The following is a 23,984-nucleotide window of genomic DNA, read 5'->3' on the forward strand; positions in this document are numbered from 1 at the left end:
GCAGCGGAACAGGACCACAGGTAAAAAAATAAAAAATAAAATAAAAAGCCTATTTATTAAAGTTAAGTACTAAGCAGCGGAACAGGACGACAGGTTAAAAAAAATAAAAATAAAATAAAAAGCCTATTTATTAAAGTTAAGTACATACCCGAATAATCATTTAAGTCTACATAAACGTTGTAACTTCCCACCCTTGCTCCTATGTAACACAATACATACAGACGCCGAACAATTGACGCTACAGCTCGTTTGCTAGCGCGACGCTCTTGACGTCGTGCGACAATCCGTCAGCGATTTTCCAAGAGCTGAGAACTGATTTTGCCGGCTGCCATAATCCAGTCGTTCTCGTCGGTCCAGTTGCGAGAGGGCACAGGTAGGCGCAGGTGAAAGGCGCTCAGGTTGAAAGGTGGGACGGACCCAGCCGGCCAGGGGACAAAGCAGACGTGAACTCAAGATGACCGTCTTGACACAAAATGGAAACGATCTCAATCAGGTAAGAGTTTGTTTTTCTTACTTTCTTAGGAGGTGTTGTCACTTAAGAAGGTGGTTTACTTGATCGCGTCAACGGGTTGGATTTGTGTTCGCGGTAGCAGGAAACCAGGAAGCTTGTGATTTAGGTAGGTTTTTTTGAATGTTCTACTTTAAAAGTTTTTTTCGAAAGCGGAGGACAGTGACGAAAGTTAAAAAAAATTGCAGCATGGAGGGATTAGAGGGGACAACTTTTGCCTTTAGTGAAATATATTTTAACTTTGCTCTCATAATAGAATGGTAAAGAAATGTCTCGTTGGTGGACATTATTGGATTGATTTTTAAATTCCTGGATACCTAAGGTCAAAGTTCATATCGCCACTTGCTGGTTTCAAGTCCTGGCATTTGTTTTTTGTTGTCTCCGGTTAACGATTGCGTCACTTCTCGGATGAATACACTCGCAGGCTGGAACATTAGGTACACCTGTGCTCTGCATTATATTGAGAGGTGTGTCTCACATTTAGCTTGGCTTCTTTCGCCAAGTAAAACAACATGTTAAGTTGTTCTTAAACTTGTCATGACATGTTCCAGCTAAATAAAAATACCGAAACCATAAAAAGCGACATCCAATGTGGTTTCTTCGCAAATATTTTGAAGGCATCTTTTATATTGGATTTTAATTAGATTGCGCATGTGTATCGGTACCTAATATTGTGTCCGTTGAGTAGTCTCTAGCCGCCGCCGCATCTTCCTGATAGTGGAGAGACATCATTGGCTTGCTAACTAACAAACAAACAAACAACTAAACAGGCGATGAAATGTTACATTACAGGTTCTGGTGTTCAATCTTTAATCTGTAATACAGACTGTGAGGAATCCATTTTATTGCATTCTTTTTAGCTGTCAGAATTCGTCCGGTATAATCTGTATTAAGGCCAGCAAAACCTCATTTTGGGCCAATGTCAACCATCTGTCAACCCCCCCAAATGCACTCCCCACCACTGATGCTTAATGTGACGACCGTTTCTTTGCCCACACAGTTGAATTGGCAATGAGCTGCACCCAGTAAACATCGCGCGAACTCCTGAGGAGACCTCCCCATCAACAATGGAGGCAGCCTTGGCGCAGTCACGTGACGCCGGCGACGTGGATCCGAGCGAGCCCGACGGCCACGCGCAGACCCCAGCAGGCGCCAGCTTTTACCACAAGGTGTCTCCAGAGATAGTCAAGTTCTACACATACGGACATCAGGCAAGGGCACAACAATCTTCTTCTTCTTCTTCTTCTTCCTCATTAATAATGGCGGCTTATTTCTGAATGTTTATGAGAGGATAAACATTCATCATGAGAACCAAATTTACAAGACAGACTGACAGCCAGGAATGACGTGTGAGAAAATGGCGGATGGACGTGTGCAAAATGGCAACAAAACTATTCCTAGGCATTAGGGAGATTTTAACCACATTTTTATTTATTTATTATTTTAATTAACTTATTTTTAAGAATTTCCATATATTTGCTATTTTCACTTCACATATTTAGGATTCCTTTCAACAATGAATAAACTATAAATTACCACTACTTTCTACTACTACTTATAATAATAATAATAATAATAATAATAATAATAATTTATATCAAATATGATTAACCAAAAACACATAAACGTTCATACAGTGTTCATACATTACATTACAGATTTAGGATACATGCTGTCACCACTTCTGACAATGGAAGCTATCACATCATGACAATAATAATACTAATAATATAAAAATATGCATCACATATTAAAACACCTTTTTATGTATTCATATAGTTATATAATTAGTATTTGCATGTAATATTTTAAGATATGAATTGTATTTTTTAAGAATTTTTTCACTTAATTTTGATAGATATTTGTTATTATTTTTGCAATATAAAGTAAGTTAAATCTGATTTTAAAAAGCAAAAAATAATCCTGATTATATAACTTTACTCTTATTATATATGCTATTATTGTTATTTGTTTCTTGATTGCATGTAGAATTAGAGTTGGCTGTTTTTTTCTCCTTCAACTACCTTTATTATGTTCCTAATAATCCGCTTCTAGTCTTAACATGACAATTATTTTTGCTCTCCCTTGTGTTGCAGATGCGGACAAGACAGAAAGTTGTTAGCAACTATTCAACGGTGACAAAGGGAGCGTCAGCAGCAGCCAAACCCAGAGCCGCGCTCAAACAAGTTTTTCTCAACCAGGGAGTGTCTGACAGGAGCCTTACAGCCGAGGTGTCGTCTTGTTTTATGCTTTAATGTGCCACATTATCAGAGAGAAAAATCATTAACTCATTCACTGCCATTGACGGCTATAGATGTCAAAAATTCATTTGAACAATTTCTTTTAGTTTCATATTTTTTTGAGTGCGACAACCTCGATTTTTTTAATTGTACATTTAAAACGGATATACAATTTGTGATTAATCGTGAGTTAACTATTGAAGTCATGCAATTAATTACAATTAAAAAAAATTATCATCCGACACCCCTAATTTTTAATAATCTTTCTTTCTTTTTCTTTTTTTATTAGGGGCATCAGGCGATTATTAAAAAAAAAAAAAATTAATCACATGACTTCACTAGTTAACTCAAGATTCATCATGAATTTTATATCTGTTCTAAATGTACATTAAAAAATTCTAAGTTTTCATACTTTTAACAAAAGTGGAAAAAAACGTAAAACCAATAGAAATAGTTCAAATGAATTTTTGACATCTATAGCCGTCAATGGCAGTGAATGAGTTAAACGCAGTGGATATAAAAAGTCTACACACCCCTGTGCAAAACACTCGAAAATTGCAGTCAAACAAAAACAGCTTGACTCTATTTCTCTTGCTTGTCCTTTCGTCTTCCCTTCAGGAAAGGAATCAACTGGACGTGTTGAAGCAGGAGCTGGAGGCCTTCGCTGTGCCCGTCAGCCTGAAGTGGAGATGGAGGGAGGAGAGCCGCGGGAGCACGCTGGAGCAGAACTGGACCGATATCGTCAACTCACACTCTGTAAGAACACGAATGCACTCCCGAAAGTCGCTCGTTTCAAAATACTTGAGCAAGCACCGAGGGATTCGTTTTTTTTGAAATCCTAAAGGGAATATTGCAATAATGTTCTGCCTTCTGAATTGCATGCACTTTATTTCCATCTTATGCCAGACCATGTCTCGGATGCAGAGGCACCAGCAGGAAGCCATGTGGGAGTTTGTCCTCACCGAACTCAACTACATCAACCGACTTGTTGTTATCAAAGACGTAAGACGCCGCCCACACTTTTTGCTGTCAAAATACAAACTGCAGTGATGTTTCCCCTTCATGCTTCTTGCAGTTGGTTATTGCAGCTTTGGTCAACCTGCACCTGCGTGGCTTGCTCCAGGAGGTCAGTCCAGCCCCCCCCCCCCCCCCCCCCCCGCTCAATGGAAACATTCTCATGTGCAAAATGTAAAACAACGTGTTTCCATTTTCCGTTTACGTATATATGTGACTGTGATGTGACTTGTTTTACTGTCAGGTGACACCCGAGTGGCTTTTCTCCAACCTTCCCACCATCCTCAGCGCACACCAGCTGTTCTGGCAGGAAGTGATTTATCCCATGTTACATGAAGTCCGCTTGACAGGCAAACCTTTTAACCCAATGGGGTTAGAGATGGGCTGCCTCCAGGTGAGCATTCCCTTCCTCCATCCATCTATCCCTCCATCCTCCCTTCATCCATCCATCCATCCTCCCATCCATCCATCCATCCTTTCTCCCTCCCTGCCTGCCTCCCCCACCTCCATCCTTCCATCCTCCCATCCATCCATCCAACCATCCATCCATCCTCCCATCATCCATCCTTTCTCCCTCCCTGCCTGCCTCCCCGACCTCCATCCATCCTCCCAGCCATCCAACCATCCATATATCATCCATCCATCCATCCATCCATCCTCCCATCCATCCATCCTTTCATCCATTTATCCATCCTCCTTCCCCCCCTCCCATCCATCCATCCTCCCATCCAACCATCCATCCATCCTCCCATCATCCATCCTTTCTCCCTCCCTGCCTGCCTCCCCGACCTCCATCCATCCTCCCAGCCATCCAACCATCCATCTATCATCCATCCATCCATCCATCCATCCTCCCATCCATCCATCATTCATCCATCCATCCATTCATCCTCCATCCTCCCATCCATCCATCCTTTCATCCATTTATCCATCCTCCTTCCCCCCCAGCCAGCCATCCATCCATCCATCCATCTATCATCCATCCATCCATCCATCCTCCCATCCACGTGACCAATGTTGTCTGTCTGCAGTTCCGCGAACGCTTCTCAGCGTACTGCCATTACTGTGCAGAGGAGGAGAACAGCTTTGAGTTCACACGCCAACAAATGGAGAGAAACCCAAATTTCCTCGCATATGTGCAGGTCAGACTCTTGTCAACAACAATTTTGCAGGATCCAGCCGTCCGTTTTTCTGTCGTGTTTGTCTTGGTCACCAGCCTATGGACAATTGTTTATGTATACGTATATTAGGGCTGTGTGCAAATCGGCGGTAACTCTAACTAAGTCGCGAATTGGACATTGAAAACAAACACTGAATGAGAATGTTTCATTTGAGTCAAAACGCCTCTTAGCATATTGTTTGTAAGAGTAATGTTTGGATGGCACAACCCGTCCAGTCCCTCCATGTCTGCTGTGCCGTATCTACGGTACGTAGGGAGCGCAAATGCATGAAAGCTACGTACGAGCTTCATTTGGAAGTAGTTACGGCTAACGCCATCCTAGCAACAAGAATATTTGGCTGGCTAACGACTTCGCTGTTGGCCAGCTAACGCTGTGCTAGCAACAAACAAAAGGGAGTTTGGATGACCTGAGGGATGTACGAGCTTACCGCTAGCTAGTTAGGATGAGGCTAGTTGCAACTCACCATTGTTCACAATATGGTGGTTAAGTAAGTTATTTTAAACTAAAAAGTTTAACCTTTCCAAGTGTAAGTGCATGCCATTTACCGTTTTGATTTAAAAAAGAATTGAGAGAGTTGATTCGGTGGCTAATGTCAATATAAATGCGTATCTTTGGTGCGAGTCTGAGCTCTCTGTTGATGTTGATGCATCAAACTTTAAAATGAAGAGTCAGAACAGCACGAGCAGTTTTCATTCTTCTAGATTTAAACGTCACCCATAAGCGAAATTCGATTTCCTTGCTTTGCGCCAACGTCTCGTGGTTTGACATATTACACCCCCTTTATATTTAGTACTAACCGGTCTTGTGGTTTTTGCGCAAGCTTTCAGACTCTGTCATCAGCCTCTCATGCAAGCTTTCAAACGCTCTTCTTGTTTTGTTAAACAACTGAAGAGCTTCGTAAACCCTGAGTTGTGCTTTGCGTGCAGTGGGTGGAGACCCACCCGCAGTGCGGACGAATGCGCATCGGGGACATGCAGGCCAAGCCCCACCAGAGGATCACCAAGTACGCCCTCCTTCTCAAGGCGGTGCTTAAGACCACCCAGGACGGTCGCGTGCAGCTCAGTCTGCGCAGCATGGTGAGAAATGTTCAACGTCAATCAAGCATGAGAACGCGTCCTCAAAAGCGGGAAAATCTCTCTTTCAGTTATTCAGTGTCAACACGTTTCTGGAGAGCATCAACGATTACCTGAGGATGAGGGACGAGGAGGTGGCGCTCTCCAATTCTGCTCAGAGGCTGGAAGGATACGAGATGGAGGGAATAAACGAAGAAATTGACAAGGTATAAAACAGCTACAATGAATAAATAGATTAGGGCTAGGTGATTAATTATGTTGAGCTCAAATTGCGATTTTATTATTTTTTTTAAGCGGCTTCCGTTGATCAAATTGAATCCCTGCTGATGACTTACACGGCTGCAAATAGAGATGAATCAATGTTACCAACGAAGTGATTTTGTCACAATATTTAGCAACTTTTTCGACTCTTCTGGCAACTATTTTATTTGCAAGAAGTGACTTGCTCGTTTAACATGAGAGGATTCATTTTCACATTGTTTTGTGTGTGTTGATGGTGCCCATTTATACGACCCGAACACGTACTGTGCATGTAAACATTGTTGAACATTTACAATTAAGGAGGGTGTTTATGAACACGTTTTGACTAAAGTGATATTTTTTTCCAACAAAAAAACACGTATTTTCTCATTTTCTGTAAAAAATTTAAAAAAAAGAAATATTTTTAAAATGGCATTTCAATGCTCATTTAGTATCTCATCAAGAAAATTTTAAAAGGAAAAGTTACAAAAAGTTTTTTTTTTATTATCTTTTTCAATTTATTTTTCTATCAGGAATGTGTTATAATTTAAAAAAAAGTTATTGAACTAATTATTTATTTGAAGGTCATATCACCCAACTCTATGTTACAAATGTTAACATCATGAAACATTAAATAACTGCATAGGAAATGGATAAGCAACTTTTAAACACAGTAACAATTAAGCATGCAAAGAAAACACACACACACTGTGAAACATAAAAAGTAAAAACATTTCAACACTTTGCTTTAACTTTATCAAGCTGGACTAAAGCATTTGGACAATGTTTAATAGACAGATTAGCTGGCTAGCTAGTGTTAACATTATTAACATTGTTTTACTGTTCCGATTTTATATTTTAACCGTTTTTTAATTTTAATTAGAGCTGTGTAATAATAAGACAACAGTTAATTCATATGTTATTCAATCTATAGTCCATTGTTCTCTTCTCTGGGAAACGAATGTCGAGTAAGGTTTCTGAGTTATCTAAATGAGGAATGTTTGGAAGTGCACGCAGAGGTCTGTCCATAAATTACCTGGTCCAGGAGGTGCCGGGACCAATTGTTTACCCACATCTGGAGTGGACTAAGATAGGAACTGAAGTTTTATTATCTGTTTGTGTATTTCACTCTGCCGACAGGACAGGATGACAGTATTTTTTTGAAAACACTGCTTTTGTATAAGTGAGGAGGAGCGGAGAGAGAAGGGCACATTTTGAGACCACTTCTGATTCAGCAAGGGTCCAAAGTGGCTTTAGAAATTTCTAAATAATAAAGCTTGCAAGCAACCTCTTCACTCGATCTCAACTTTGAGTTTTATTTCAACACGCAAGAAAACAGAGAATGGTTTTCTAACACTAGCTATCAAGATACCTAGCTAGCTGGCTATTGTTAGCTAAAAAGCTATCTACCTCGATAGCCAGTTAGCTATCTTATACTTTTATGTAAACTTTCAACGCTCTTCTTGATTTTATTAAACGTGTTCAGTCGAAATGCAATAACAGAACTCCGTAGTCACTAGTTGTGCTTGTAGATAGATTAGATTAGATTAGATTAGATTAGATAGATGTTGAATGTGAAGGATCCATTACTTCCTGTGCAGCACGTGCGAGAAATCTGCCAGTTTGACCTGACGTGCCCCATCAGAGGGGTCGGTGATGGCGTCGTCCGCACGCTGCTCCTGGAGGACAACCTGAAGGTCCGAGGCAGGAAAGACAGCAAGGTGAGCCCCTGCCTGTCTTTTTTTTTTTTTTTTTTTTTTTTTTTACATCATGTCATCTGCTGAGTTTGAAAAAGTAACACAACCGCTTCCCACACAATGTCCTTGTGTCTCCTCGCGTCTCAGCTGGAGGTGGTGGCGCTGTTGTTCTCCGACGTGCTTCTGATGACCAAAGCGCAGAAGAAAGCAGAGCGGCTGAAGGTGGTTCGGCCTCCGCTGGCCCTGGACAGAACGTACTGCGTTGCACTGAAGGATAACTGTGAGTCTGGTCATTCTTGAGGAAATCCAATCATGCGCGGAAAAATAAATTCATAATTCACAGAAACCCTCCTTTCCTCTCACAGGCTCGTTTCTTCTGGTCGAGGTGGGGGAGCTTTGGTGTCCCGTCAATGTCTACATATTTACAGCCGGCACCTCTGAAAGTTGCTCCACTTGGGTGTCCGCCATTCGCCAGGCAAAGGTTAGACCAAATCATACGACACTTGAAATAATATACAGTCTAACTGCTGCTATTTAATTTAATTTATTCGTGTAACTCAGACTCATCAGAGATTGAGACGTTAACGTGCGGCAAAGCTAATCATGAACCGGATCTTGGCTAATCAAATAGCAGTCAAGCACTGTATTTGTTTGCGTAACAAGTTTTTGGGCTCGTCGTTTGGCTCTCATATTTAGGAAATCCTTTCTCGAGACTCGACTCTTTGTTGGACGAAAATGCCTTATTTATTAATTGTTGTCCGTCTTTTCTTCACCATGTCGCCAGGTGATGCTGACGAACATGAGGGAGGCCGAAAGTAGACAATTGGCGGCGGCAAAAAGACCCGCTGCATTTGACGGCACACGTGCGCCTGTCTCAAAAGAGGAGGTCCCTCAGCTGTTAAATGGCGCCCATGCATTTAAAAATGCGTCCGAAAATCCCCCAAATCACTTTGAAATATTGCCTCAAAAATTTGTCATCAAAGACAATCGCTGGAGAGATGGAGGAGAAGAAAGAGTGACCCATCAAGAGGAGAAATTAAATCAATCTGTAAAGGTCATGGATCCGTTGCGACCTCTCACCACCAGACCGAATTTTTTGGTGCCCGGCGGCTATCCGGATGTTGACTACCCGACAGATGGACTGAACACTTCACTGGTTCCTGGCCAAACGCGACCATCCGACGCCAAGATAGTGAATTCCCAGTCAGGCACGGTGTCGCATCCGGAGACTAAAGTCTTCCCAAGAACTTTCAAGGCTCCCATCTTACGAAAGAAGAGGACAGACAACGGCCTGAAGAGCCCTTCGCCTCAGGCGGTGCACGGTTCAGGGTGGTCGCCGTCCAACAACTCTTCCTCCAACTCGGACTCGGACTACGGCGGGAATACGAAGACCTCCAATTCTCACATCGTGCTGAAGTTGAGTGCCCTGAAGCCCACCCGGGGGACTTTTTGGAATAACGACCCCAGAGCGTCGCCGGAAACTGAGATCTTTTCTGAATCAGAACTGACGGTTCTTAACCCTCAGAATAAAAAGGCCAGGCTGAGAATCCAGAGGAGTGCGTCCATTCCTAACTTGTCGAGCCAAGAGGAGCACTTTCCGGACGGCTCTTCTGGCACGTCTGCGTCCCCGGCGTCTCTCGAGAATCTTCTCCAGAGAGCCAAAGGTCGAGCGAGAGACGGGGAAAGGGTAAAGAGCGACAATAACGCGCAATCGGCCCATTTGAAGCCTCCTGCGTTTCCTTTGACGTCGTCACCGTCACCGTCTCCGAGAGATTGGGACAGAGACGCGGAGTGGGAGGAGGAGGTGCAGCTGCAGAGGCCCCGAGTTCTCACCATCAGTCGAGGGTGGAAGGAGCAGCTGGTGGATGGTGTCGGTAACGACAGGGTGGACAGGTGAGAAACAAATATGGACGATACCTTACTCTTGAGCAGTGTTTATCAACATTTATTGAGCTAAGGTGCATACAATATAAAAATGCTAACACCATAAGTCTTGAAACCCTGCTCTGAAATCCTACTCCTATTTTGATACCCTAACTCTACTTTGAAACCCTAATCCTACTTTGATACCCTAATTTGAAACCCCAAGCCTTATTTAAAACCCTACTTTGAAACCCTAACCCTTGTTTGAAACACCATTTTGGAACCCTGTCCCTAGTTTGAAACCCCTTATTTGAAACTCGAACTCTAGTTTGAAACACTAATTTGAAACCCTGACCCTACTTTGAAAACCTACATTGAAACCCCAACCCTAATTTGAAACCCTACTTTGAAACCTTAACCCTAGTTTGAAACCCTACTTTGTAACCCTAACCCTAGTTTAAAACCCTACTTTGAAACCCTAACCCTAGTTTAAAACCCTACTTTGTAACCCTAACCCTAGTTTGAAACCCTACTTTGAAACCCCAAGACCAGTTTAAAACCCTACTTTGAAACCCTAACCCTAGTTTAAAACCCTACTTTGTAACCCTAACCCTACTTTGTAACCCTAACCCTAGTTTAAAACCCTACTTTGTAACCCTAACCCTAGTTTAAAACCCTACTTTGAAACCCTAACCCTAGTTTAAAACCCTACTTTGTAACCCTAACCCTAGTTTGAAACCCTACTTTGAAACCCCAAGCCCAGTTTAAAACCCTACTTCGAAACCCTAACCCTAGTTTAAAACCCTACTTTGAAACCCTAACCCTAGTTTAAAACCCTACTTTGTAACCCTAACCCTACTTTGTAACCCTAAACCTAGTTTAAAACCCTACTTTGAAACCCTAACCCTAGTTTAAAACCCTACTTTGTAACCCTAAACCTAGTTTAAACCCCTACTTTGAAACCCAAACCCTAGTTTAAAACCCTACTTTGTAACCCTAACCCTAGTTTGAAACCCTACTTTGAAACCCCAAGCCCAGTTTAAAACCCTACTTTGAAACCCTAACCCTAGTTTAAAACCCTACTTTGTAACCCTAACCCTAGTTTTAAACCCTACTTTGAAACCCTAACCCTAGTTTGAAACCCTACTTTGAAACCCCAAGCCCAGTTTAAAACCCTACTTTGAAACCCTAACCCTAGTTTAAAACCCTGCTTTGTAACCCTAACCCTACTTTGAAACCCTAACCCCAGTTTAAAACCCTACTTCGAAACCCTAACCCTAGTTTAAAACCCTACTTTGTAACCCTAACCCTACTTTTTAACCCTAAACCTAGTTTAAAACCCTACTTTGAAACCCTAACCCTAGTTTAAAACCCTACTTTGTAACCCTAAACCTAGTTTAAAACCCTACTTTGAAACCCTAACCCTAGTTTAAAACCCTACTTTGTAACCCTAAACCTAGTTTAAAACCCTACTTTGAAACCCTAAACCTAGTTTAAAACCCTACTTTGTAACCCTAACCCTAGTTTGAAACCCTACTTTGTAACCCTAACCCTAGTTTAAAACCCTATTTTGGAACCCTAACCCTAGTTTGAAAACCTACATTGAAACCCTAACCCTAATTTGAAACCCTAATTTGAAACCTTAACCCTAGTTTGAAATCCTACTTTGAAACCCTAACCCTAGTTTGAAAACCTACATTGAAACCCTAACCCTAATTTGAAACCCTAATTTGAAACCTTAACCCTAGTTTGAAACCCTACTTTGAAACCCTAACCCTAGTTTAAAACCCTACTTTGTAACCCTAACCCTAGTTTAAAACCCTATTTTGGAACCCTAACCCTAGTTTGAAAACCTACATTAAAACCTTAACCCTAATTTGAAACCCTAATTTGAAACCTTAACCCTAGTTTGAAACCCTACTTTGTAACCCTAACCCTACTTTGTAACCCTAACCCTAGTTTAAAACCGTATTTTGGAACCCTAACCCTAGTTTGAAAACCTACATTGAAACCCTAACCCTAATTTGAAACCCTAATTTGAAACCTTAACCCTAGTTTGAAACCCTACTTTGAAACCCTAACCCTAGTTTAAAACCCTACTTTGTAACCCTAACCCTACTTTGTAACCCTACTTTGAAACCCCAAGCCCAGTTTAAAACCCTACTTTGAAACCCTAACCCTACTTTGTAACCCTAACTCTACTTTGTAACCCTAACCCTAGTTTAAAACCCTATTTTGGAACCCTAACCCTAGTTTGAAAACCTACATTGAAACCCTAACCCTAATTTGAAACCTTAACCCTAGTTTGAAACCCTACTTTGTAACCCTAACCCTAGTTTAAAACCCTATTTTGGAACCCTAACCCTAGTTTGAAAACCTACATTGAAACCCTAACCCTAATTTGAAACCCTAATTTGAAACCTTAACCCTAGTTTGAAACCCTACTTTGAAACCCTAACCCTAGTTTAAAACCCTACTTTGTAACCCTAACCCTAGTTTGAAACCCTACTTTGTAACCCTAACCCTACTTTGTAACCCTAACCCTAGTTTAAAACCCTATTTTGGAACCCTAACCCTAGTTTGAAAACCTACATTGAAACCCTAACCCTAATTTGAAACCCTAATTTGAAACCTTAACCCTAGTTTGAAATCCTACTTTGAAACCCTAACCCTAGTTTGAAAACCTACATTGAAACCCCAACCCTAATTTGAAACCCTACTTTGAAACCTTAACCCTAGTTTGAAACCCTACTTTGTAACCCTAACCCTAGTTTAAAACCCTACTTTGAAACCCTAACCCTAGTTTAAAACCCTACTTTGAAACCCTAACCCTAGTTTAAAACCCTACTTTGTAACCCTAACCCTAGTTTGAAACCCTACTTTGAAACCCCAAGCCCAGTTTAAAACCCTACTTCGAAACCCTAACCCTAGTTTAAAACCCTACTTTGAAACCCTAACCCTAGTTTAAAACCCTACTTTGTAACCCTAACCCTACTTTGTAACCCTAAACCTAGTTTAAAACCCTACTTTGAAACCCTAACCCTAGTTTAAAACCCTACTTTGTAACCCTAACCCTAGTTTGAAACCCTACTTTGAAACCCCAAGCCCAGTTTAAAACCCTACTTTGAAACCCTAACCCTAGTTTAAAACCCTACTTTGTAACCCTAACCCTAGTTTTAAACCCTACTTTGAAACCCTAACCCTAGTTTGAAACCCTACTTTGTACCCCTAACACTACTTTGTAACCCTAACCCTAGTTTAAAACCCTACATTGAAACCCTAACCCTAATTTGAAACCTTAACCCTAGTTTGAACCCCTACTATGAAACCCTAACCCTAGTTTGAAACCCTACTTTTAAACCCTAACTTTAGTTTAAAACTCTACTCTACTGAATAAGGTCACACATTTTTAATTTAACATAATTTTATAGCCACTGTTATGAATTGTGACCCTGCTTTGAAACCCTGAGTCAGTTTAAAAACCTACTTTTGAATCTCCAACTATAGTTTAAAACCCCAATTTGAAACCCTACCCCTATTTTGAAACCCTAACCTAAGTATGTTCAAAAATAGTATAAAAAAAAGTTATTTCTCTCTCTTTCTCTCTCTCTCTGATTCAGTCCTCTGTTTACAAACGGCATCAACGTGGACTGGCCCGGCTGGTGCTTCGACGACACCGAGGTGGATTACGCGAGTCCGAGAGCTGGAGGACTCCTGGAGGACATCAATCAGTCTTTGACATCCTGGAATCTTTCCGAACAGGAAGACAACTTTTGCAGTCAAGTGTGAACGAGACAACTTCTTGCAAAAAAATATTCATGACAATTGTACAAGACTTTGTTTGTTTTTTGGGCCCCTTTACGTTTCGGAGCAGAATCACACAAGGTTCTGTATCGCGTATATTGTACATGTAACTTATTTATGGAGGTAATACATGCAGTGTATATGCTGTCATTTATTTTTTTTATTGATGTACTATTAGTCATTTCCAGAAATGGTTTTCTGTGGTTTTCCAGATTTTATTGTGTAATAAATTAAGACACAAAGTCAACGTGAAAAGCATCCGTTATTTGTCTTTATCCGGACACAGTAAGCACGCAATAATGTACAAAAGTCTTCAAAACACAAAAAAACTGCTTCAGTGCTATTTGAAAACAATCCGTCTCGTGGCTCAGGTTCGAAGCGCCTTCCCCTTTTTCGCTGGACTTTGTTCTCTGGCCTCTTGCTCGTTGGATTTAGCGTGGAGAATTGAGTCCAGCGTGATGAACTGGAATTGTCTTTTTCGCTGTATGGAAGAGAAAACAGAATGTCACCGAAATGAAATGTTAACGCGATAACAATATTGCAATAAACGTAATTAACTCATTCGCTGCCATTGACGGCTTTAGACGTCAAAAATTCATTTGAACAATTTCTGTTCGTTTAACATTTTTTTTTAACAAGAGTATGAAAACCTAGAAAAAAAGTTGTTATTGTACATTTAGAACAGATATAAAATTTGTGATTAATCGTGAGTTAACTAGTGAAGTCATGCGATTAATTACAATTAAAAAATTTAATCATCTGACACCCCTAATTTTTTATAATCTTTTCTTCTTTTTTTAAAAAACTAGACTCGATGATTGTTAAAAATTAGGGGCGTCAGGCGATTACAATTTTTAATTGTAATTAATCACATGACTTCAATCGTTAACTCACGGTTAATCACAAATTTTATATCTGTTCTAAATGCACAATTAAAAAAATCTAGGTTTTCATACAAAAGTAGAAAAAAAATGTTAAACTAATAGAAATAGTTCAATAGATTTTTTGACGTTTATAACCGTCGATGGCAGTAAATGAGTTATTTGCAAAAAAATACCAATTTGAGGGGCGCTAAATAAATGTTTATATTGTTTAGAGATGTTTAGCAATACCTAGGGGTTGTAAAAAAAAAAATCACATTTCAGATACAACGTAGCTCAATAGGTTTCACATATTGTAATTACAGTAAACGTACAACCTAAATGTTTTGAATATTTATTCCTATTATCCAATTTGATCATAAAGGATACCAGGAATCAGGGTCCGTATTATGCACAAGTACAGAGAATTTTTTTTTTTTTTGTGGGGGCGTATTATACACGGGCGTGTGTTATTTACGGCAAATTATAACTCATTTAAGTTTAGGTTAGTTAATCATAAGAGATGATCTGTAGTCAAATTGTTTCCTTTTGTAAGGCAAACAAAATCATCCTTTAAAATCCTAAAAATTCCAATTCTTGTCTATGATTTTTTTTTTTTTTTTTTTTTTTTTTTTTTTTTTAACATCGTTTCTTACCCTTCGGTGGTTCTTGTATGCCTGAGCCAGAATCACAATCAGAAGAAGCAGGAGTGCAGTAACACCAAGCGCCACTGCGGCGGTGTAGGCCACGCCCGCTGAGCCGCTCACATGATCTGTGATTTGAAAGAAAACAGATCAAATGTGATTTCTGAACTGCCGTGAATTCCAAAAATATATATTTTCAATTCGTTACCCAATTGAGAAGTGACGCTTTGCGTCACGTTGCCCAGTAGTCCTCGAGCTCCGTAAAAGCGACACGCCCATTCCCCGGCGTCCTCGCGGGACATTTCGCTCACACGAAGACTCCTTCCCTGCTGGATGGACTCCACCTCGCGCATGCCGCCGAGGTCGTAGGTCACGCGGACCCACTGGTAGCGGGTGACCTCGCTCGCGTCCGTCAGCTGACAGGTCAGGGCGATCGTTTTCTTCGGCGCGGCGCTGCGATCGACTGCGGGCAAGAAAGTGGGTTCGACCGATTTGATCTCGAAAGACAATCGAAAAGACGTTTACGTTTCGTGACTCACTTTTCGCCACAACGAGCTGCATTTGCCGAGACAGGCTGTTGCCTTCAACGAGCCCGGCGCATCTGTACGTTCCCGCATCCTCCGGGACAAGCTCTTGTAAATGGACGGATTGGTCCCAAGCAGGTGAGGAAGACGAGGAGGAGGAAGGAAGGGATTGGAAAGCGAGTTTCCAAAGAGAGCCGGGCTTGAGTTTGTGCCAGGTGGGCCGAGCTGGCTTTAAGTCACGGGAGAACACGCAGGGGAGGGTTGCTGCAGACCCCACGGCTGCATAAACCTTGGCGTCGTCTTGGGACGGTTGGACGATTCCTGGGAGAGGAGGCACACTTTCGGTAAGCCTCTTTCAGTGATGCCACAAAAAATAAATATTAAGCAGATGATTTGATCCATTTTCATGCATCTTGCCATTTTGGCCGAATACCGCACTCTAAAAACAGTTGGGCCAAAAATGGACCGAGCCTCTATTTGGGTCGATTTGACCCAACTTTGAGTCAAGAAATGGGTCTTTCAGGGTAAAAGAACTCTTAAATATTGGTCGGATCCTTTACATGGGTCAAAATTTTGGGTCGTTTTGTATAGAACAACGCAGAAAGTTGGGTCAAATTGACCCCTAAAATGGATCGGTCCAGTTTTTATCCATAATTGGGTTACTTTTGCCCCAACTGTTTTTAGAGTGCGCCCTCTGCTGTTGACGGAAATTGACGTCAAACCGTCCTCAGGCTCGCATTGCAAATAATTTTTCCTTGAGTTTCCCTTTAAAGGGTTAATTCTCGGTGCCAAAAACGTGTTTTTGTAAAAATCCAAACCTTCAGTGCCAAGAACGTGTTATCACGTGTTTTGTTTTTAGACATGTTTTTTCCATTGGATTTACATGCAGTCAATGAGTTTTTCAAAACCTGAATATTGGCAGTATTTGGGGTTTAAAAGGCCATGTAAACACATGCAAAACCCTGAATATACTCACATTAAGGTTGTCAAAAACCCAAATAAAACCCCTTTTCTAACCCGAATATTTGGTCATATAAACACAGTCGATTGAATGGAGAATGTTTCTTTTTAAAATGCTCTAAAATGGCTGCCATGCTACATGTGGCCTTTTCTGAAAATGGCTGCCATTGAATGAGCCAGCGACTTTAACATTATAGTAGATGCTAGTTTTGTTAGCTTTTCTATGGCATTTTGTATCATGTGTTAGCATTAAGCTAGCTAGGTTTTGTAAAAGGGATGTATTTTGGTTAAATACTTAACAAAATGTCATTCTTTTTGTTTTATGTTTAGGTTCGTTGTAAATCGTGAAGTTCGTCGTTACCATGTAGTTCTCGTCATTAAATTTTGTAAAGCACAAGACAAAAAATGTGGCCAAGTGACAACATTTTTTCATGCGTGCATTGCTCTCCGAGTGCAAAAAGCCTTCAACGGTTCCTCATCTCACCTCTGACGGTTAAAGCGGCCGAGGCTCGGCCTTGTGCACTTCTGCTGGCCACCACGCACGTCCAATCTCCCGCCAATCGCGCGCTCGCCTTCTCCTCCACATTCCATCGAGAGGTCGGAGGGCGCGCCGCGCTCGAAGGCACAAACGGGCCGTTGTTCAACCTCCACTGCACCGTGGCACCTTGAGGCTCGGGTGTCACAATGCACTTGATTGAAACGTGGACCCCGGCCACCGGGACCACCGGGGAGAACGACACTGCCAAGGAAAAAAAAAAAAAAAACATTCTTCAGTGTCAAGTTTCTTGACATGCAGATGATATTATTAGGATTTATTGATTTCTATGATGTCTCATTAGCATCTAATATGCATTTTTTATATAAATATTAGAGACTAGGATTGCACTTTTTGCAGTTTTTATTACATTTCTTATTATTGTTTTTATATTGCGGCTACAATAAAATATATACGACAAGCAGCGTTAAAACATCTTTAAGATGTTTAAAGAATATTTTGTGCAGTTTGTCACTTTTTTACTCGCCACTGCCACCTCTGGCTAAAAGCGTAACTGCAGCGTATTTTAGGTTAAAGCGACCGCCGCAGTTGACAAACGAAGACATGACTTTAAATGAGGTAAGAAAAACTCCGCCCCTCCCCTCCCCAAAGAAACTGTGGCGTGTGCGTATCCGCACACTCTGCTATAAAGAGAAGATAAAAGCTTAAAGGTGCAGTCGGAGTAAAAGAGTCAGGGCTCTTCATACGCATCTGGGCATTGGTGGAGCATGCATGATGAAGAAAAAGCTTTAATATCACTTTTTAAAACGCTACAATGCACCTTTAACTGATTTACTGCCATTGACGGCTATAGACGTCAAAAATTCATTTGAACTATTTCTATTAGTTTTTAAGAAAATCAATTTTTGTTAACAAGAGTATGAAAACCTAGAATTTGTTATTGTACATTTAGAACAGATATAAAATGTGTGATTAATTGTGAGTTAACTAGTGAAGTCATGCGATTAATTATGATTACAAATTTTAATCGCCTGACTCCCCAAATTTTTTATAATGTTTTCTTTTTCTTTTTTATTCATTCACTGCCATTAACGGCTATAAATGTCAAAAATGTATTGAAACTTTTTCTTTTTAACATTTTTTTCCACTTTTGTTAACAAGAGTATGAAAACCAATAATTTTTTTTACTGTTAATTTAGAACAGATATCAAATGTGTGATTAATCGTGAGTTAACTATTGAAATCATGCGATTAATTACAATTTTAAAAAATTATCACCTGTCGCCCTTAATTTTTAATAATCTTTTTCTTATCTTTAATGAATTTATGGCAGTGAATTAATTACTTAATTAATTAATTAAAGATGCCATCATTGTATTGCCATCTGCATTTGTTTCAACTCAGACATTTTTCTTATTCGTTCGATTACCAACCCAGAAGGGGAATTCAAGAATGAATTGTAGGAAATGTACCTTTAATGACTCTGAGCATGAGCGAGCGCGTGACGAAGCGCCGTCCGCTCTGAAACTTGCAAGCGTAGACGCCTCCGTCCTGCTCCCTGACGTTGCTGATTCGCAGGCCGCAGTCGCCTCCCACGAGCTGGCAGCGGGGACAGCGGACGCGCTGCTGACCCCTCTGCAGCCATCTGGAGCCCCAAAACTGCAAGCCGCTCCTCTCCTGTCTCCACACCGTGCTGTGGACGGACAATCGCGAGAGCTCGGGTTCGTCCCAAAGGTGCTTGATGGACTAAAAGTTCTTTCGCAGCAAATTCAATCGAAGCGGGGAATTCAAGGACCTTGTTTTTTGTGTAACTTCCACAAAATGGAACACTCTAAAAACAGTTGGGTCAAAAGTAACCCAATTATGGATCCAACTTTATGGGTTAACCCTTGTGGAAAATGTCATGCAATCAATAATCAAGCCAGATACTAAAAACGATTGAGTGGTCTTACCCTTGGTTATCCTTGGTCCAGATGATGGGTGCTGATGAAGAAGGGTTGCAGTCACAGGGGAGAAGAGCCTGCGAGTTGGACTCCGCAAACACCTCTTGTAGCTCGAGCTGAGCGTCTGCATGAAACAAGTTAAATGGTCAGAAAACGGGGGGGGGGGGGGGGGGGGGATAGAAGCTTTACGAGAGGTTAATACCTGACATGGAAAACATCATCAGAGCAGAGACCAAATACTCCACAAGCATTTTTATTTGCTCTTTGTGAATTTGTTGCTTAATGTGTGAGGTTTTTTCGATGATGTTGCGTGATATGTTGTTTAATATAGGACCCGGGGGAGGAGCTTTGGGTCGCTCGGAAACTGTAAGACACACATAGTGGGAGATCCATTTCCTCCCACGGATTCTCTCGCTTGCTCGCTCGCTCTAAGCCACAGAGAGCAAAGCAAAAAATGAGAAACACTCCTGTTTACAACATTTGATACAATAAAATAAAAAAATACATAGTATACATTGAAAGAATTCTGATTACCTTAAATGTTCCTTTTTTTCTTCTTCATTATATGTATTAGAGGTTTATCAGCATTTTTTTTTTTAAATAATTTTTGGGGTTCGCAAATTATTATTTTTTCCCACATATGTAATGTATTACAGTACTTTAAATTTACTGTATTTGATACTGTTATGTTGCATTTTAAATTCATAAGTACTGTAAAAGAAATACATAAAGGGATGGATGAATGAATAAGTAAATAAATTAATTTGGGATTGAATTTAACTTCTGCTGCCATTATTATTTTTTGTTTAAAAAAATAACAAATAAACTTATTACATCTCCTATATCTCCTTCTTTAAAAAACTAATTTTTTAAAATGTTAATATCTTTCTTACTACACTACCCTTTGTGCATATATGTGAAATTAATTTATACTTGAAAATATAGAAACATTGATTGGATTAAGCTCTCCTACTTCCATATTTTCCCTTTCTTTGTTATTTTCTTTATAATTAACTCATTCACTGCAATTAACGGTTATAAACGTCAAAAATCATTTTAACTATTTCTATTAGTTTAACAATGTTTTTCTACTTTTGATAACAAGAGTATGAAAAACTTCTTTTTTTTTATTGTACATTTAGAACAGATATAAAATTTGACGCCCCTAATTTTTAAAAATCAACTCGTCAGGCGATTCAATTTTTTAATTGTAATTAATCGCATGACTTCACTAGTTAACTCACGATTAATCACAAATTGTACATGTTTTTACTGTACACTCATACTCTTGTTAACAAAAGTGGGAAAAAAATGTTAAACTAATAGAAATAGTTCAAATGAATTTTTGACGTTTATAGCCGTCAATGGCAGTGAATGAGTTAAAATATAATCAGTTGAACTGTTGCATTACTCTCTTTGGGGGGGGGGGGCACACTGACCCATAAATACTGTTGGTGTACTGAAGAAAGAAACATACATAACATGAAGATGGATTGTTAAAATTCTATAGGACCTGTCGATTACTATTGCTATTATCAACATCATCATCATCGTCATCATCATCATCATAGAATGCAAAATGAAAATACAAAATAATGAGACAATATGTAGTAAGTAATAAGTAGTATATTGAAAACTGTGAATGTTGTATATATAATAAGCTACTGGGTTTAAATGCCAATTTAATAAAAAAAATTCATTCGGAATATTATTGTCTTAACCGAGTTTTGTGCCAGTCTTTTTTTTATGACTTGTTTTTGATTAAAAGAGACGAACATTATTATTAGTCTCCACGTGCGTCACGAAACCTGACTTGTTCACACCTCAGTGTGACAAAAACCAAAACAAACCGCATCACCCTCGCTTGTCCTCCGTCTTTGTCAGACTTCAGCCGTCTTCCACAGCGCTCGACGTCATCACCAGGAAAGCCCTGCAGGAGCTTCCTAAACAACACACGCACGCACACGCGCGTGTCGCGATGTGCTTACATGCAGAAACAGAACCGCGATTCATCACCTCTGTTGAATGCGGGTCTTTTCTAGCAATGCGCGCGACCATGGGACAGGAAAAAGACCCTCATGTGGAAACCGCTAAAGCTTCGTACTTGAAGAAATTGCACAAGCGCGATATGCAAATGAGATGTGTCACACCTCCTGCTATTTATTTTGTTGACGATAGGAAATGTTCTATTGACAGTTCCTGGAATAAACAAGACGTTGTGCTGTTGTGGTCAAGTCAGCACTTTTGACTGAAGCTGTGCTACATTTTTTTATTTCATTTTTTGAAAAATAATGTATTTTTTCCCCCCCGCTGACACTTCATTTTGCATTTGTTTGCAAAACAACCCCGCAGTGTATGGAAATAAAGTATGACAGTTTCGTTTCAGATCATGTTGATTGACTATAGATTTCAAGTTAACTCATCCACTGCCTACTTCTATATCACAGTCATGGAAACTTGTATTTAATAGTTTCAGGTTGTCTAAATTTCCACACAAACATTGACACTCATCAGGTTGAAGCGAAGACGAAGTCAAATGATGCTGATCTTGCTACTTTGAAGATGACAAAAATATTCCGTCCAGTACTTGCGGAATGTGAAGACTATATCCTCCTCCTCGTGCGTAAGTTAGTAAAATAAACTACTGTGTGTGCAGTTATTGTGAGAAGTTATTATAGAGTTAACTGCAAAAAAAAAAGTACATTTCAGAACATTTTCTGATTTTTTTCTGTCATTTTTTTTATTTCGTGTTTGCCACATCTACATAACAAATATCGAACTTTTTTTTTATATTTAAAAATATTTTCAAAAAATACAATAACACATAAAATCACAAATTTAACGACGAACGCGACAGTACTTATTTTTTTTCCATACTGTATTTCCTTTCCTTTCTCTTTTTAACTTTTCTTCGTGCTTTACGGTAGCTGTGTATGACGAGCACGTCGGCGCAATGCATTGTGGGACAGTGCGTTAAGATGGCTGCCCCCTCGGTCAGCATTCTAAAGTGTCAATAACGTAACTTTTCAAGCGTCAAGCTTGACCTCTTATCGTTATCATCGTCTTAGCAACAACATATTAAACTGGGGTGCGACTGAAAAGAGGTAAAGGCGTCATTTAGTGCGACACGCCGGTGCTTATTCTCCTACGAAGAGCAAAAATGTGTGTTGCGTGCTAGCTCAAGCTACGCTAGGGTCAATGTAAAAGACAAAAACGTGCGGTACCTGCTATCCTCAAATTCACTACTCGTGTTTTTTTTTTTTCTTAATCGCAGAAGACATGTTTGCTGTTGGAGGGTTGCTTCGAGCTGGAGTCTCGTTCTGTCGCACGGCGGGGGCTCTGCTCGACACAACTCGGACCTTTTCTACTGGTAAGAACAGGACAGTGGGTCCTCGCTTTACGACGATCTCGACATACGAGAGGCACAAGAAGGCTATATATTCGTTTTGATAATAAACAATTCTATTGGTGTCTCATTTACACGTCAAAATCCTACAGATGATATACAATCTGACAAAAAATAAACAATACAGTAATTCTAAAATTACCAGTAACATGAAGTAGAAAGAAATACAAAAAGCTTTTTTTTTTCTTTTCTTTTTTATGAAATGACTACCAATCCCTGCATTGTATCCATGTTTGGAAGAAGCCGGATTCTGATCGGATAGCTGATTGCATTATTGATTTTTTTTTAATTCTGCCATGACGCAATGTCCCAATTGAGCTGAATTGTGTCAAATCCCAACTTCAGAATTCTCATGTGACGTGTGCAGGTACATGTCATCACATCAGGATGCACTCCATCCCCAAGCCCAAAGTGGTGGACAGGTGGAATGAGAAAAGGAGCATGTTTGGAGTGTACGACAACATAGGAATCTTCGGTAAGAATGTTCGATGAGCATTATTTTGAGAGAAAGTCTATAACAGTTGAATGTGTGTGATTTTTGCGTGTGTCTGCAGGAGATTTCAAAACTCACCCCAAAGACTTGATCCTCGCCCCCTGCTGGCTGAAGGCTTTCAAGGGCAACGAGCTGCAGCGTCTCATCAGGAAGAAGAAGATGGTGGGAGACCGAATGATGACTCTGGAAAGACACAACATGGAAAAAAGGCTTCGCTTCCTCTACAGACGCTTCAACCGCACTGGCAAACATCGCTAACACAAAGACGTCCGACCTCGTTGTGTATTTAGTTTTTTTTTTGTAAGTTGTATGCATATGAATAAATGGTGCTGACCTGACAAGTAGTCACGTGTGTGTGTGTGTGGGGAGGTGGGGTGTGGGGGGGGGGGGGTCAAACTAACGAAATAACTCAAACTAAAATTTTAAAAAAAACTTTGCGTTAATGAAATAAATAAATGCTTCTTAAAAAACTAAAACTAACTGAAACTACATTTTACGTTCGTTTTTCAACAAGTACAGTGGTTGCTTGACTTAAAAGTGCCCCGATATGTTTTTGTTTGTTGTATGGTAGAATTTTTGTGTGCAAGGCAAGCAAGCTCCAGATATGCTTTTTTTTTTTTTTTAAACGATAGGTTTTAAGTTTATTTTCAATTACGTAAGCAACGTTCACAATCACACTCTGATTTTCGCATGACACATATTTGACTATATTTGAAAGCTTGTAAACTTAGATTTGGATGCAATTAATACAATATTACAACAATAACCTAAATAATATTGTATATAATTTGCCTGCAATTCAAGATCCATCAGATGTCTGTATTGAGCAGAAATTATTGATCCTAAACGCCTCAAGTTACTGTAGTGTATCACTTTTTTGAATGACGGTAGTATACTGCCCCCACGTGGCTAAGTCGCACACACCAGGAACTGTCATGAATTAATCATGACGCACAAACTGTTTCTTTATATTCCGTTTAATTATGTTATTGTATACAGCACAATATTATAGAGTGCCATTGTCTTTATTTAATAAGA

At 40.0% G+C, this 23,984-nt stretch overlaps 3 protein-coding genes across 3 annotated transcripts; 2 read left to right on the forward strand and 1 right to left on the reverse strand.

Annotated features, from left to right (window-relative positions):
• The first annotated feature begins 238 nt into the window (after positions 1–238).
• plekhg6 (pleckstrin homology and RhoGEF domain containing G6) lies at positions 239–13,867 on the forward strand. Its single transcript, XM_086079310.1, has 15 exons — positions 239–493; positions 1,509–1,719; positions 2,605–2,739; positions 3,367–3,504; positions 3,655–3,750; positions 3,824–3,874; positions 4,007–4,156; positions 4,794–4,904; positions 5,870–6,019; positions 6,088–6,222; positions 7,858–7,977; positions 8,101–8,233; positions 8,319–8,434; positions 8,738–9,846; positions 13,437–13,867. Exons 2-15 carry the CDS (start codon positions 1,576–1,578, stop codon positions 13,603–13,605), a joined length of 2,757 nt encoding a protein of 918 aa, XP_085935436.1. The 5' UTR covers positions 239–493; positions 1,509–1,575; the 3' UTR covers positions 13,606–13,867.
• On the reverse strand, positions 13,821–19,358 carry lag3 (lymphocyte activating 3). The gene is made up of 8 exons (XM_086079311.1): positions 19,250–19,358; positions 19,057–19,171; positions 18,577–18,797; positions 17,093–17,347; positions 15,664–15,969; positions 15,333–15,587; positions 15,137–15,252; positions 13,821–14,101 (listed from the first exon to the last, which is right to left on the reverse strand). The coding sequence occupies exons 1-8, from the start codon at positions 19,296–19,298 to the stop codon at positions 13,988–13,990; spliced, it is 1,431 nt and encodes a 476-aa protein (XP_085935437.1). The 5' UTR covers positions 19,299–19,358; the 3' UTR covers positions 13,821–13,987.
• A 2,634-nt stretch (positions 19,359–21,992) lies between these two features.
• Positions 21,993–23,290, forward strand: mrpl51 (mitochondrial ribosomal protein L51). The gene is made up of 4 exons (XM_086079313.1): positions 21,993–22,151; positions 22,322–22,417; positions 22,821–22,928; positions 23,008–23,290. Exons 2-4 carry the CDS (start codon positions 22,327–22,329, stop codon positions 23,202–23,204), a joined length of 396 nt encoding a protein of 131 aa, XP_085935439.1. The 5' UTR covers positions 21,993–22,151; positions 22,322–22,326; the 3' UTR covers positions 23,205–23,290.
• The last annotated feature ends 694 nt before the right edge of the window (positions 23,291–23,984 follow it).

Source organism: Leptonotus elevatus, chromosome 6 (genome assembly GCF_054856555.1).
Source record: "Leptonotus elevatus isolate MCC_2025b chromosome 6, RoL_Lele_1.0, whole genome shotgun sequence".
Lineage (NCBI taxonomy): Eukaryota > Metazoa > Chordata > Actinopteri > Syngnathiformes > Syngnathidae > Leptonotus > Leptonotus elevatus.